The sequence below is a fragment of the Cavia porcellus genome, unplaced genomic scaffold (assembly GCF_034190915.1).
Source record: "Cavia porcellus strain 051 isolate PalLab524CR breed Dunkin Hartley unplaced genomic scaffold, mCavPor4.1 scaffold_27, whole genome shotgun sequence".
Taxonomy (NCBI): Eukaryota; Metazoa; Chordata; class Mammalia; order Rodentia; family Caviidae; genus Cavia; species Cavia porcellus.
Window position 1 is genome coordinate 9249944 of NW_026947510.1, and position 14679 is coordinate 9264622.

A 14679-nucleotide genomic window follows, 5' to 3' on the forward strand; every position below is an offset into this window, starting at 1 on the left:
TCGTGGGTGGGAAAAATTGGTGTTTGTCTTATAATAGGAGGGGTAAGTTAGGTGAGCTAACATGAAAATAACGAGTCAGTAAAATAAGAAGCATAATTTGGGAACAGCACAGAAGAACATAAAGTAAAAACTAAAGGAAAAAGAAAAGCTTTCATCAGTTTTAGAGTCTAAGCTGTAAGCAGTGCAAATCTTTCAAGTTATATAAAAGAAACCTGAGAAATACACAAGATAAGAACCTAGCTGTTGTCTGCTGTCTATGGGAAAACCATTTAGATACTGTTTCCTTCTCTCTCAGGAGGGAGTGGGGGAGAGAAAGAGAGGCAAAAGGAGAGGGAGAGGAAGATTGGGGGAGAGAGAAAGAGAGAGAATGAATTTAAAATAAGCTAGACGTAAAAAAAGAGGCAAGATTTTATACTGAGAATTGAACAAAAGTGAAGGTTGATTTAACAAAATGTTTTACAATAAAAAAACTGAGTGCACAAATATAATTACTTTGAAAAACAATTTGACAATTTCTTGAAAAGCTAAATACAGAACTGTCATAAGATCAAGTCATTTTACTCCTAGGCATAAACTAAAGAGAAATAACAACATGCTTACAAAAATGTACATGATGTTTATGGCAGCATTATGCAGAATAGTTAAGAAATAGAAACCTAAACATCCATCAATTGATGAATGGATAAACAAAATCTGTATATTAAACAGCAATGTTACTTGATTATAAAAAGGAAATACTAATACATGTTAAAACATGGATGAAGACTGAAAATATCAAGCTAGGTTAAGAGGTCAGACACAAAGGTTATATATTCCAAGATTTCCTTTATATGAACTACTGAGGAAATAGAGAACTGTATGGATACAAAGCAGAATAGTAGCTGTCAGGCACTAAATTAGAGGCATCTAATGGAATTACAGCTTCTTTCGGAGGTAAGGAAAACATGCTAGAATTAGACAACTCAAATGGCTGCCTGCAGCTTTATGAATATACTAACACCCAATAAACTGTGTATGTTAAAATAGTGAATTTTATATGAGTTAGAAATTTAGTTTCTTAAAAGTGCACAGTAAAAAGCACCAAGAATCACCTCCTTCGTTGTTGAGCTTTGTGTGTATGGTAGTAGTGCTTAATTTATATTAATGAGTGTATGGTAAAATAATATGCACAATTTAATTTCATTCTTAAAAAGCAATGTACTACACTATCATGCAAGTGAGGAAATGTGTTCAGGTTTACAAAAATACCACAAGCGTAATTATTTTCCTTATGCCATAGCTCCTGTTGAAAAGGAACTGTACATAGATTATGAGAATTTATAAACATGTGACATCATGGTCTAATATAGTTTTTTTCTTTCTTTCTTTTCTGTTCTTTTTTTCTTTTTTAATGTTGAGTCAATTCTGAGGTCCTGGCCAAAACTAGTCAGTCTCCTTAAAAAGGATAGCAATTAAATTCACATACCAATAACTTCACTTACAGATCTCTCACAATCTTAAATTGCCCGATATACCAGACAACTAGGGGAAGCCCGTAGGGTCAGAGCTACAGAAATCATTCAAATTAGCTGCTTCACAGGAGCAAAGGAAACCTAGCTAACTCCATGCTACTTTCAAAGGCCCCGAGTGCTCGAGCTGACTATTACTCTGTTCCAGATATAACCACTGTGTGACCTTGCCTGGCAGTCTTCTCTACCTTTCCATTACCCATGTATCAGTGCACTGCACTCTGCCACTAAAAAAAATGTTTTATCTTATTAGAAAACAAACATGTAACTGCTAGAACATTACACCAATACATAAACAAATAAATATAGTGTAGCAGCTATTAACTTCCTACTAAGATTCTGGTGAGAAATCACATTCTTCTGTTCTACCTAAAAAAAAAAGCAACCACAAACATTTAGGAAAACCTTATAATTCTGGAAAAATTGTCCATTCATTCACTGAACGAATATTTACTGGGCACCTAATATGGATCCTGCAAGACAATATCCCTTTCTTCAAACAAAGAGTCTATATTCCTTTAGGGACAATAAGAGATACAGAAAGATTTTTAAAAAGCAACTAAAAAGATCACGACAGAGTAGTTATGCCTATGAAAGAACATTAAAAAAAAAAAATAACTGAGGGAATGTCAAGGAAGGAATCTTTCAGACACAATCTGAAGCACAAGGTGAAGAGGAGAAAGAGTCAATCACTTAAAGAGCAGCTGTTCAGGTACAAAGGAAAAAGAGCTGGGCAAGTAAAGGAAAGGGACAGGACGTGAGAGGGGCTGGGCCACAGGAAGGAAGAGAACAATGCGTCCCAAAAGACAGGATTCAGATCATCATATCTTATGAGCTACATGCTAAAGATTTCAAACTATGGACTCCCCATCACACAGCCTCCTCCAAATCACACGGGTATATATGCTTTCTCTCTCTCTTCTCGGTCCTCTTCCTTCCCCTCCCCTCCTCCCTGTCTCTATCTCTTTCTGTCTGTCACACACACACACACACACAGAGGCAGTTAAACATATACTTCCTTTTAGGATAGAGGAACATGCATGGTGGGGGTAAATGAATAGTTTGATTCTTTGGTTGCCAGGATGTCTGAGTAGCTTAGTTTGTATAACTGAAACAACAGAAAATAAAGGAGGTGCTACTGTTTAACCACATGATCACGACCAAAGAGTAAGGTCAGGATGAATCTTGCTTGATTACCACACCTATGTCACCTATCTACATGTTGCCAAAAAAGAGAAACGCTATTTGGCAAGCAACAATAACACCACCACTACTAAAATACATACATTCATACGTGCACACATGCATGCATATAGACACAGATACATGACAATGCTGAAGTTACTAAAAATAATCACCACTACCAGAACCACAGTAATGGAACTCCTTTATTTATTTATTTGGAACTCCTTTAAAATGGAAAAACAAAATTATAACTCTTCTTCCTTTCTCCAAAATTATAGCATCAACGGCTGAAGATTTAAATCACATTTAAAACTACTTGGCATATTCCATGGCCATTTCAGATTGTGTAGGATGGCAATTAAATGCATAGCAACAGTGAGCATTTCCTAACTCTAGCACTTATACTAAAGAGTTTAATGTGAAATGTTTGGAATTGTGTGTAAAATCACTGTTGAGATGGAAAAGATAAAAGCTAGAATTGCAGATACTTAGAAAATTATTTTAGACTAATTTTACTGGTTGCTTTGATAAAATATATTCTCTTTTTTGGAGGGAGCTGTAAGAATTTTTTTAAATTTTAAAGTATAGAACTTATTCTATACTTTAATGTTTAATGACAGCAATCATTATAGAGAATCTGGATCTGTCCAGGCTACAACTTGATTATTTTTGTTTCCTATCCCCCCGCCCTCCCTTCAATCCTCTTCCTCATTTACAAAACTTTTGTTTCCATGTTTCTTCTCTCATCATTTTTTTCTCTTCCAATCTTTCCCCTTCCCTCCTCTGTAGTTCTCCTTTCCATTTCAATATTTTCTTTGTTTCCCAAATCTCTTAAACACTTGGCCCATATTTACACTTTCAGTGGCTCACACAGAGAAACAACGTAGTACTTACACATGTGTATTCGCTTTATTTCCCTTAGTAGTATGGATTCAAGGTACATCCATTTAGCTAAAATGTCTCAAACTTATCCTTATTTATGGCAGAGTAGTACTTCGTTGTGTAAAAAAAAACCACATCTTCTTTATCCATTAATCAATAAATAGGGATTTGGGCTATTTCCCAAATTTAGCTATTATAAACTGTGCCACTACAAACAAGGGTGTACAAATATCACTATGGTATGATGCTTTTAATTCTCTTGGAAAGATGCAAAGATAAGTGAAATAGTTCAGTCAATGGAATCTCTAGTACTAGATACTAATAATAACCAAATCCAGTAGCTTAGCAGATACAAAGTCAACACTCAAAAATAATAGCATTCCTGAATACATGATTAAGAAACTCATTGAGAGAAAAATCAAGGAAATGATACTTTTTACAATAGCATCCAAAAAAATGAAGTACCTAGGAATCAATCTAGCAAAGGATGTAGAGGACCTCTGCACTGAAAACTACAGTACTCTGAAAAAGGTGCCTAAAGAGGTTATCAGAAAATGGAAAGATATCCCTTTTCGCTATGATAGGGAAAAAGTCAATATATTAAAAGTGGCAATACTTCCAAAACTGTTATACAGATTTAATACAATTCTAATCAAACAGAATTAAGAGAAAACATTCCTAAAATTCATTTGGAACCAGAACAGACCTAGAATAGCAAAGACAATTCTGCGCAACAAAGACAAGGAAGGAAGCACCACAATCTCTGACTTGAAATTATACTACAAAGCTATTGTAATAAAAAGTGTGGTAATGGTAAAAAAAAAAAAAAAAAAAAAGGACCCAAGGATCAATAGAAAATATTAGAAGATGCAGAAACAATTCCAAACACATTCAGCTACTTTATCTTTGACAAAGGAGCTGAAAATCTTCACCGTCTTTAATAAATGGTGCTAGAAAAACCAACTTTCCACATGTTAAAGATTAAACCTAAACCCATATCTTCCACCACGCACTAAACTAAAATTGAAATGGACCAGGGATCTGAATATTAAAGCAGAAACACTAAATGCACTGGAAGTCAGAATACGTAGAATTCTTGAAGACACTGATGTAGGCCAAGACTTTACATACAAAACACCAATCACTATCACAGAGCATCAACAACTGTGATCTCATCTTATTAAAAAGCTTTTGCACAGCAAGAGAATCACAGAGGTAACAGACAACTCACTGTGAGAAAAAAATTTTTCCAGCTGTTCCTCAAAAGTCTACTATCTAGAATACATAAAGAAATTTAAAAAAAAAATCAGACCCCCCCAGATGTATACACCCAATCCAAAAATGGGCATCTGAAATAGAAACTTCTCAGATGATGTAAAATGGCAAATAAATACATGAAAAAATGTTTAACATCGCTGGTCATTCAAGAAATGCAAATGAAAACTGCACTACGATTTCATCTCACCCCAGAAAGAATGGCTATTACCAAGAAATTAGCCAATAACAAATGCTGGAGGGGCTGTGAGGAAAAAGGAACCCTTCTCTACTGTTGGTGAGAGTGTAGACTGATGCAACCACTAAGAAAACCAGTGTGGAGATCCCTCAAAAAACTAAGCATATTCTTTTTTAGTGAAAAACGTGCTTTTCCTTCAGCTTTTCAATAATAATAATAATTCAATAATTACCCTATTTTTATTTCTGTGCCTTCTGTCACCTATTCTACTCACACGAAATGCAGCATGGTCAGTCGGCTTAACTATCCTTAGGGTGGGAGATCAGGAAGGAAGTGATGAGAAAGGCATACAACAATAGTCACTAGTTAAAATGTGTCATCATGGAAAAAAAAAAAAAACCGTACCCACCACAGTGGAGATGTGAATAAAAGCCATCCAAAGTACTTTTAAAATGAATTTACCTTACAGTATCTTAAAGCTTCCATTAATGTTAAGAATCCCACAGCTGCTTGCTCACGTATACCAAGAAGTTCTGCAAAAATCAAACAAAAAACCAAACAGTAGTCAGTATATAATCTAAAAGGTACCTAGATGCATACATGTATACGTGTGTGTGTGTATATATATATATATATGTATATGCACATATACTTATTGTATACCACAATTTTTATTTCTACCCAGAACTATGAGCTTAAAAAAACTTAAGAGAACTCTGGAGAAACTCCTCTTGACTTAGTATATCAGTGATCAGTTACTTATACATGTATTACAGTGTGTTGTGTTCATTGTAACACTTCATATGTTGAATTTTTCAGACAAAAGCCAAGATAGATGAGAGCTAATGTCATGGAGATTGAAAAGACAGGACAACGTGTAGAGAAAGTTACTTATATGGAGAAGTAGCAGGCATATAATTTTATTTTAAAATGAATTAGCATTCATTTTTAAATTTTTACAGTTTCTCACATGAAAAATATTGATCACTGTTGGCTTATGATCCATAAGTAAAACTTCTTTAGGATCCTCAATAAATATAAAGAGTATATGACCAAGAGTTCATAATTTCTAAAATCAATTACCGCCACCTAGTGTTACAATCAGATACTACACCATCTACTTTGATTTAAACAAACATCTACAACAGTAATATCATGTTATTAAATACAGCAAACTGGCTTTTCATAAATTTAGCATGATGAATTACTTGGATTATATCAGTAATCAGATGCCTAAATATCTAGTTTGGATGTCAATGTTTAAAAATGTACTATATCTATTTCCTTAACAACATATACTTAAAATTAATCTCTTTGGATAATTTGGATAAGTTTAGTATTAAAAAATTATTTTAGGGCCGGGGATTTAGCTCAGTGGCTTAAGAACCTGTTTGGAAAGCATAAGGTTATGAGTTCAATTCTTGGTACCAAACAAACAAAACAAACAAGTTATTTAAAAAATTTTTTATACTTAAACTGGAATACAGTGAGGATGTAATACTCTCACACACTACATATGAAGGGTTTATCTGTATTGAGACATTCTCAATCTATAGTCTACTTACTCTTCACTTGCAGAAAATTCTAGTCTATTCTAGATATATTTTTATTTGTACTACCAATATTTATCTTATAAAAGTTACAAAAGCATCAAGACTCAAATTATTTGATTGAATTTTAGGATTATCGTATATTAGAGTACTACAAAACAGCACCAGAGTATTCTTTGGTCTAACTATAACATCTATGGTTAGCTTTGAATTTTTATTGATGAGTGATACATATATTGATGATGCCTGAAAATACATATCCTGTGGAATGATTAAATCAAGCTGATTAATGTATGTACCTCTTGTACTTATTTTTATAGTGAGAACACTTAAAATCTGTCTCAGTGATATTCAATAGTCGTCCGTGCAATACTTTGTAGAACAGATCTCTGAAACCTACTTCTCTTTTCTACCAGAAATTTTGTATCATTTGACCCAACAAACATCTCCAACTCCCTCCATCCCTAGTAACCATCATTTTACTCAGTTTTTATGAGTTCACCTTTCTAAGATTAGGAGTACATTTTAGAAATTCTATCTAATCTGGTGGTGTAGCCTAGCAATACCCTTTGCTTTATATTCTCCACACTTGGTTTTGCTGTGGTATAGTCTTTTCTCCTTCCCACCCTACCCGTCAGCTTGTCTACACGAGTCCTTCTTTCACCCTTCCAACTGGACACTGACCAGGAAAACAAGAAACTGTTCTAAATTATTTTTTGCTCTGAATTTATTTAACAAGCATATCCTGAGCCCTGAGTACTGTAAAGAACAACGCTAAGCACAGTTCGGGAATGCAAACTACAACTGGGAAGATGACGGTCATATTCTTTAAAGGAACTTTACTGACACAGAGTAAGAGAAGGGAACGCCACTGATGCACACCTAAGGAAAAAGGGAGGACGTGCTAAGTGCTAGGAAAGAAAACTGCTCAGATTAACACTGCATTCAACTGTGAGAACCAGAAGCTGTGCTCATTAGAAATGGTATATAAAATGGACACTAAGGGAATGGACAGGTGAAGAGAAGAGGGATATAATGTGGGACTTCAGACTTAGGATGGGCCTAAACAAAGGTTTTTTAAAAAGGCAAATAGCAAGTAGTTTTTAAAGGCTGAAAAACAAGCTAGGATGAAATGGAGTAAGCAGGAAGAGAAATCTACAATTAAAAATGAAAAAAAAAAAAGACTTTACAAGACTATTAGAACAAAAATAGAAAGCAGTAAGATACTGAAATAAGCTTCAGTATCTCACATTAGGTAAAGGTGTCTGCAATTTGAGGCATGAAATTTATGTTTGATAGTGAGCTTTAAAAACCCACCTACCTACAGCAGCACAATTTGTAATAGCCAGATCTTGGAAACAACCTAAGTGTCCATCAACTGAGGAATAGATAAAAAAGCTGTGGTATTTTTATACAATGGAGTACTACTCAACTATAAAGAATGATCACATTGAGATATTTATAAATAAATGGGCACAGCTTGAGACCATACTCATAAGTGAAATACATCAAACCCACATGTATAAATACTGAATAGTTTCCCTAGTGTAAGAAATGATAACAATACATAAAAGTATGTGGAAATCATGATTCTCCACTGTATTGCTTTGAAGCCTTATAATGTTTTCATTCATTAATTGGAATGGTTTTATTCTGGGCTGTTTGATTTTATTGTCTATGATGGTAGGAACAGCTATTTTGAAGACAACAAGACATCATAATAGCTAGTGCCGATTTAATATCATCTTGTTATGAAGTCCCATCAAGCTTCTGTTCTTCTGTCTCCATCAGTCTTAATATGTTGTATCTTATTGGATTTTATTATATGTGATAGTACAAACAAAAACTTTTATAGACAAGGAGATAATATAGGAACCATTGTTCGTTTTCTGTTAGGTGGTTCTAAATACCCTGTAATACTGTCATTCTCTTGAATGGTTTTACATTGTCTTGATATGTTTGATGTTACAGTATACCGAGTTATACTGAAATATTTCAAGGAAAGAGACACTATGGTAACTACTGTTATGACGGGAAATCTTATGGTGAAACACTATGTTGCTTAAATTGTTATGTTCTGACCTGTGCTGTTGTGTTGTTTTGTCTTCTTTTATCTCAATCTCCTTTTATATTATTTATTTTTATTTTTTTAATTAAGGGAAAAAATAAAAAAATAGCAGGTTTATAGTAACCACTTTGACTTCCTATTAACTTGATTTGAAGCCCTGTATTGCTCTCACCATCTTGTTTTGACTGATTTTACTCTATTCTGTTTTGCTTGATAGTATCAAGGTTGAGGGTATAGGCAACTACTTTGAAGACAATAAAATTCACTATGATGCCCATCCTGGGTTTGAAGTCCTGTAATGTCTCCAATGTTTTGGTTTTATTGGTTTTGTTCTGTACTGTTTTGTTCAATTTTATTATAACTGATGATATAGGCAATTCTTTTTAAAATAGCAAGAGGCATTAGGGTAACCATTGTTGATAACCTTGTATTCTGTTTTCACATTATGTACTGTGTCCATCTTTTTATTTTGATTGACTCTGTTTTGTTATGTCACATTTGGTTTTATTCTCTTCAAAAAAAAAAGTCATAAGAACTGTGGGAGTAATAAAACCCAAAATGTGTAATTGTTATTGTAAAAAAGAGAGGAAAAGAAAGTGCTCTAAAGGATATAACTGCACGTATTTTTAAGTGTATAAGATAGATAACCATATTACTGAGTTTTGTTGGATCACTGAACTGTTTGCAGTCTCACTGTTTGAATGTCCACATTATATGCTTTAATTTGGTAACTTGAACAAATATTTCTAAGATGACAATATGTAATCTATTAACGAGCGATTTCTTACTGCTCATTTTTTTTAAAATTCTGTATTACTTGTATCCTTTTTTGGTTTTTTTTTTCCTTTTTCTCTTTAAATAAAATGAAAAAAAAAAAAAAAAAAGAAAAAGAAAAAACCCCACCTACCAGCTGTCTTTCACATTCTTGAGAAGATTACTAAACTAGGCAACCAGTTAGGGCTGTTAAATTTAACAAATAAAAAATTATGATATTCAGCACAGTTAAACATAAGTTTCAACTTTTAATGTTTGGAAATATTGTATAGGACATAATTATACTAAAAACATTGCTTTTATAATCTGAAACTCAAATTTAACAGGAAGATTCATGTTTTATCTGGCAATCTAGATCCGGTTAATGTATTTTTTCAAGTAACAATATTTCAAAAAACAAAAAAGTATGAATTTGTATCTATTGAGAACCAAAACTTAATAATTGACTAACATTCTATAAGGGCAGTAAGCCCATAAGCCTATGAGATGTGTGCAGAAGAAAGCAGAAATGTATTTTGGGAACTGGACAAGCTTGACAGAAACCCATGATGAATATAAAAATGGACCACAACAACTAGTAACATGTGCCAGACTAATGTGCCTGAGTTAGGGCCCTGACACACAGGAGTAGGCCGGAGGGACAGAGGACACAAGGGTAGAGAACCAAGAAACAGATATTGCTTCCTTAATCATTTGAAATGATACACTGCAGCCCGGAAACCAGTGAAAGAAGAAAGAGGGATGACAGGGGAGAGAACAAAGAAACCTGCATAATACTCAAGAGAAACTGAGAGTCCAAGATCCGAGTCTTTCAGCTATGAATCATAATAAAATTTCAAGAATAGAATGTGCTTAGTTACACAAAACAAAGCAGGATAACCTGGGGTTTTTCTGTTTTGCTTTCCTTTGCTCGTGAATTACACTGCTTAAATTATGACCTTTACCAGAAACAGGCCAAATAAGGTTCTCATTCTAACTTTATCACTAAAGTGAGTAATTTTGCATATATTAACTGACACAGAGACAGAAGTTAGTTCTTAAACTTCTGATTCAGTAAAATAGTTGGATAGCACTACAGTGCTTTGTAACTTAAGTTTCATAATTTTTACTAATTTTTTTCTTAATATTTTATTCTTTATTTCTGCTTATTATACGTATTTCTAAATTTTGAGAAACAGTCAAATTTCAGATCAAGAATCAATTAAATGGAAGAAAAGAGTATTTTCTTAGACATATTTATTCTGTGGTTTTATGATGGTTTTTATCTAATTATGAATTAGCAAAAAATTACAGAATAACTTTCCCTGTGAACTACAGAAGCTCTGTGTATACTAGACACTTCAGTGGGAGATACACAGTAGTCACCATGGGCTGAGCAAATAAAGAAATAAATTTAGACTGACCCAGGAATAGCCAGAAGGAATTTTATTCCTTCTAGGAGAGCTGTTCTGTATCAGCTCTCCTTAATTAAATGGAATGGCTACTATGTTTTTCTGCAATATTCATAGCAAAATACAAAGTTACAGAAAAGAAATAACTAAGACCAGAAAGTGGTGATGAAAGTTAGTTGTTTGCAAGTCTCAGTTGATATTAAATTTGCCCACCATTTTAAAGAAAACTATGCATGTTAAAATAAACACAGGAAACCTCACTATCTTCTCTATGCAAATGTCTCAAATCATTGTCTTTGTAATTTTTGTCACAAACTCCAGACTGTCCCTGGATAAATATGCACTATGCTTATTATTTTAAGAGACTGATTATGCTTCATAGAGATATTAAGAACTAAAATTCCTAATACCATACTAAAGAAAACAAAAGGCTTGGAAAGTTTAGTATACTTGGGAATGGAACCCAAGCTTGCCTGGCCCTAAAAATTCATGCTCTTGATATTATGGCACCTTGAAAACTGTTTCTATTAGAAAACACTTACTTTAAATTCTAAAGTACAGCATTCAAAAGTAATATAATCAATTTTATTCTAATGAAATAGTAACCTTAAAAGACATAACCACAACACAAGCCAGGCATGGAATATACATTTGTAGTCCCAGCACTCTGGGAGGCTGAACCAGGAATATAGCAAGTTCAAGGCCAGTCTGGCCAACTTAGTGAGAACCTGTCTCCAGGAACAAAACCACAACAAAAAATATACTTACGCATTCCTGAGCATTCTCTATCACCATCCCATACATTGGAAACGGCATGCCCCGTCAGTAGGAGGTTAATTAAACTTTGGCTATTAATAAAAATTAACAAGTAATTAGAAGATGAATAAAACAGCGCTTAAGCGATTCCTGTAGTAAGGCATTAAAGCAATGCCTTTTTACATTAAATTATGTTAAGAAACAAAAGGGAAAACTTATATTTTTCATTTTATATACTGTTATACACCTATTTTATATAATCATACAACTTTAAGTTGCCATATTTAAAGAATGAAAAAATGTTTTGATAATTTATTTAATATGTATGATCAGCTTTTCAAATATATACATAATTATTAATAGCATGTTTTGTTTTTTATGGAAGATAAGCAAATTTAAAAAGGGCTCATCAATAAGAGTATGCTAACTATCTCTGTTCTATTAATTTTGATAAAAAATAAGTTATAACAGGCTTGAGAGAGACAATGACCCCAGAGGAAAATTTTTTTCCTTTTAGAGAGGAAAATATTTAAAAATCAGTTAAGCACATACTTTCCATTTGAAATAATTTTATCTTTTAAACAATTTCATAAGTGAAATATAAAGCAACTTTTAGAATACTTCCCCATTATCACTTGAAAATATCAGATTAAGTTCAATGCATACACAAACTTAAACTGGAAATTAACATTTAATGCATGAAGCAAGCAATGCATAAAGCACAAGATACTCAAACCTATGCACATTACGTTCTCAATCGTACTGGCAGGCAAAACAACCTGACTCACTTGTGCTTTACCCTCTTTTTTTTAGCAATAGTTAATACATGGTTTATCATTACCTTTAAAGTAGTTACTCAGACTACAAGGCATAGACAAAAAAACTCTCTCTTACCAAGAAAAAACAGATAATACTAGCAAAACAATTTTTTTCAGTGAACTAAGAGAAACGCATAGTATAAATGAAACAAATAAATATACACAGTATTTTGAAACAACAGAATAGATACTTTAGGGAGTTATTTGAACGTCTCCCTAATTCCTATTTATGTACTATGTCTTCTATTTTGTACTTTATTGGTATATTTTATTTTGAGTTTCTTATATAAAAGAAATCATGCATTATTTAAGCTTGTGTGTCTGACTTATTTCACTTAACATTATATTCTCAAATTGTATCCAATTTCCTAAAAATGACTCAAGTTTTTCTTTCTTCATGGCAAAATAGTCCACTACATATAAATAACACATTTTCCTTACCATTCACCTGCTGATAGAAATATATGCTGTTACCAAGTTCTAGCTATTATGAACTGCACTGCTATACGTATGGGTATCCATGTATCCCTGTAATATGATTATCTTAAGATACCTAGAAAGGGGATAGTGGGTCAATTGGAATTTTCATTATTTAGTTTTTTGAGGATTATCAAGTCAAGTTCTAAAACTAAAGCCATCAAAAAGAGAATAGATTTTAGTTAGTTACCTGCCATGTCCATACACAGGATCTATTAAAGGTTCAGTTGCATCTTCAATTTCATTTTTTATGTTTTCAATACCCTGAAGAAAGCAAGCATTGATTTAAAGTAGAATTATGGAGTACAAAATGGAAATGTATGAAACATAATTATCTAAGCAACTTTTAAGTATGGGTACATTTGACATAAGTGTAAGAACCAGTTCCTCAAAGTATGTATTTTATTGTTTTTCATGGGCTCTTCATAAAGAACAATAACAGACACAAGGGTAGTAAGTGCAATATTGGTTAAAGGAGTAGAAAGAGATATTTAACTTTCAAGAGGAAAGAGAAAAGTACGTAATATCAAAGTTAAGTAGTCATTTAACTTTGGGATAAATTAAATCAATGTAATGTATCTGCTAAGGCAATTGATTGTATTTTAGTTCATTTAAAAACCAAGTTATAAGCAGATACATACACAAGACAGTGCTGACAAACATAAATGTAAACACACAAAAGGTGTAACTGGTATGTAAGAAAACAGAAAGTTTACTACTAATTGTGCTTTCTTTCAAATATTGTTAATTCAAATGTGTACTGACCATGTAAGACATAAATTAGTAGGGCAAGAAGTTTCTTTTCTTGAAAACAAGCTTCCTAATAAATTTTAACCCCCATGGGACATTCAAATTCTGGATAATGAATGAGTGCAAGAAAATCTAGGTATTTTAACTTCACCAACTCTAAAATGACCTAGATGGAACGGACATCCGTTATGCTATTCCTTTCCACTGCTGCTTTTATTCTAAGGATTAAATAGTTGGTTATGCAACAATGAAAATACTTGAACACTGCCTAAATATTGCTGGGGTAAGCAGCGTACACAATCTTGCACTTTCCATCCTTGAAAAGAACAGCACAAAGCAAACTGTGGTGAAGCCAAAATGAGCGGCAGGAAGAAGGGACACAACCACTGGGGAGGAAGGAGGGTCATTCCAAAGAGCAACTCCAGGATAAACATCCGGATGATTTCTTGGCCTTCCAGGACAACAAAAAGCGGGGAGCAAATGTTTCAAACATTAAAAAAAAACGGAGGAAATGAACAGGCATGAAGAAATCCTGAGGTAACAATCATCCAAAGCCACTATCACTGCTATTCTCAACATATACCCAGGTACCAAGCGCTTCAGGTTCTTTCACCTGCTTATTTATATTTAATAATCCAAATGAATATGTACTTTTTCTTATTTATATTTCTAAATGTTTCTCTTCTTGATTTCAGTCACTAACACAGTTCAGATTTACCTAAGGCAGTATCTGCTTTTCTTGACTCTACACTTATTCCAGACACCAAGTCTCTTTATTCCAAATTAGTACCCTAGTTTAAGGTATATTTTATCAACAGAAAGATCTTGTTACTCCCTTCTTCAAATTTTTATTCTATTCTAATCTTGAGCGCATGAAACTTAAAGAACTTTGTGCACAATGTATAAGGATATATTCTGAGACTTCTTTGAGTCTAGTTTCATCTTTTACAATTGTCCTTCTAAAGTATTATCTTGTGATAATACTGAATTATTTACCATCCGCAAACCTGGGTACACCCCAATTCTTTATGCCTTAAGACTTGGTCTTCTCACTCCTACGACAATTC

At 33.2% G+C, this 14679-nt stretch overlaps 1 protein-coding gene across 8 annotated transcripts in view; it reads right to left on the reverse strand.

Moving 5' to 3' along the window:
• Mindy3 (MINDY lysine 48 deubiquitinase 3) overlaps positions 1 to 14679 on the reverse strand; it is a 69600-nt gene that overhangs the window by 33849 nt on the left and 21072 nt on the right. For all 8 annotated transcript variants that reach the window (XR_001199582.3, XM_013144563.3, XM_003462768.5 and 5 more), the window contains 3 exons: positions 13053 to 13126; positions 11580 to 11659; positions 5491 to 5561 (listed from right to left, as the gene is read on the reverse strand). Coding sequence is in view for 7 of the 8 variants with exons in the window: in XM_013144563.3 (XP_013000017.1) it covers positions 5491 to 5561; positions 11580 to 11659; positions 13053 to 13126 (225 nt within the window). In the remaining variant the exon portion in view is untranslated. The remainder of the gene's footprint in view (positions 1 to 5490; positions 5562 to 11579; positions 11660 to 13052; positions 13127 to 14679) is intronic.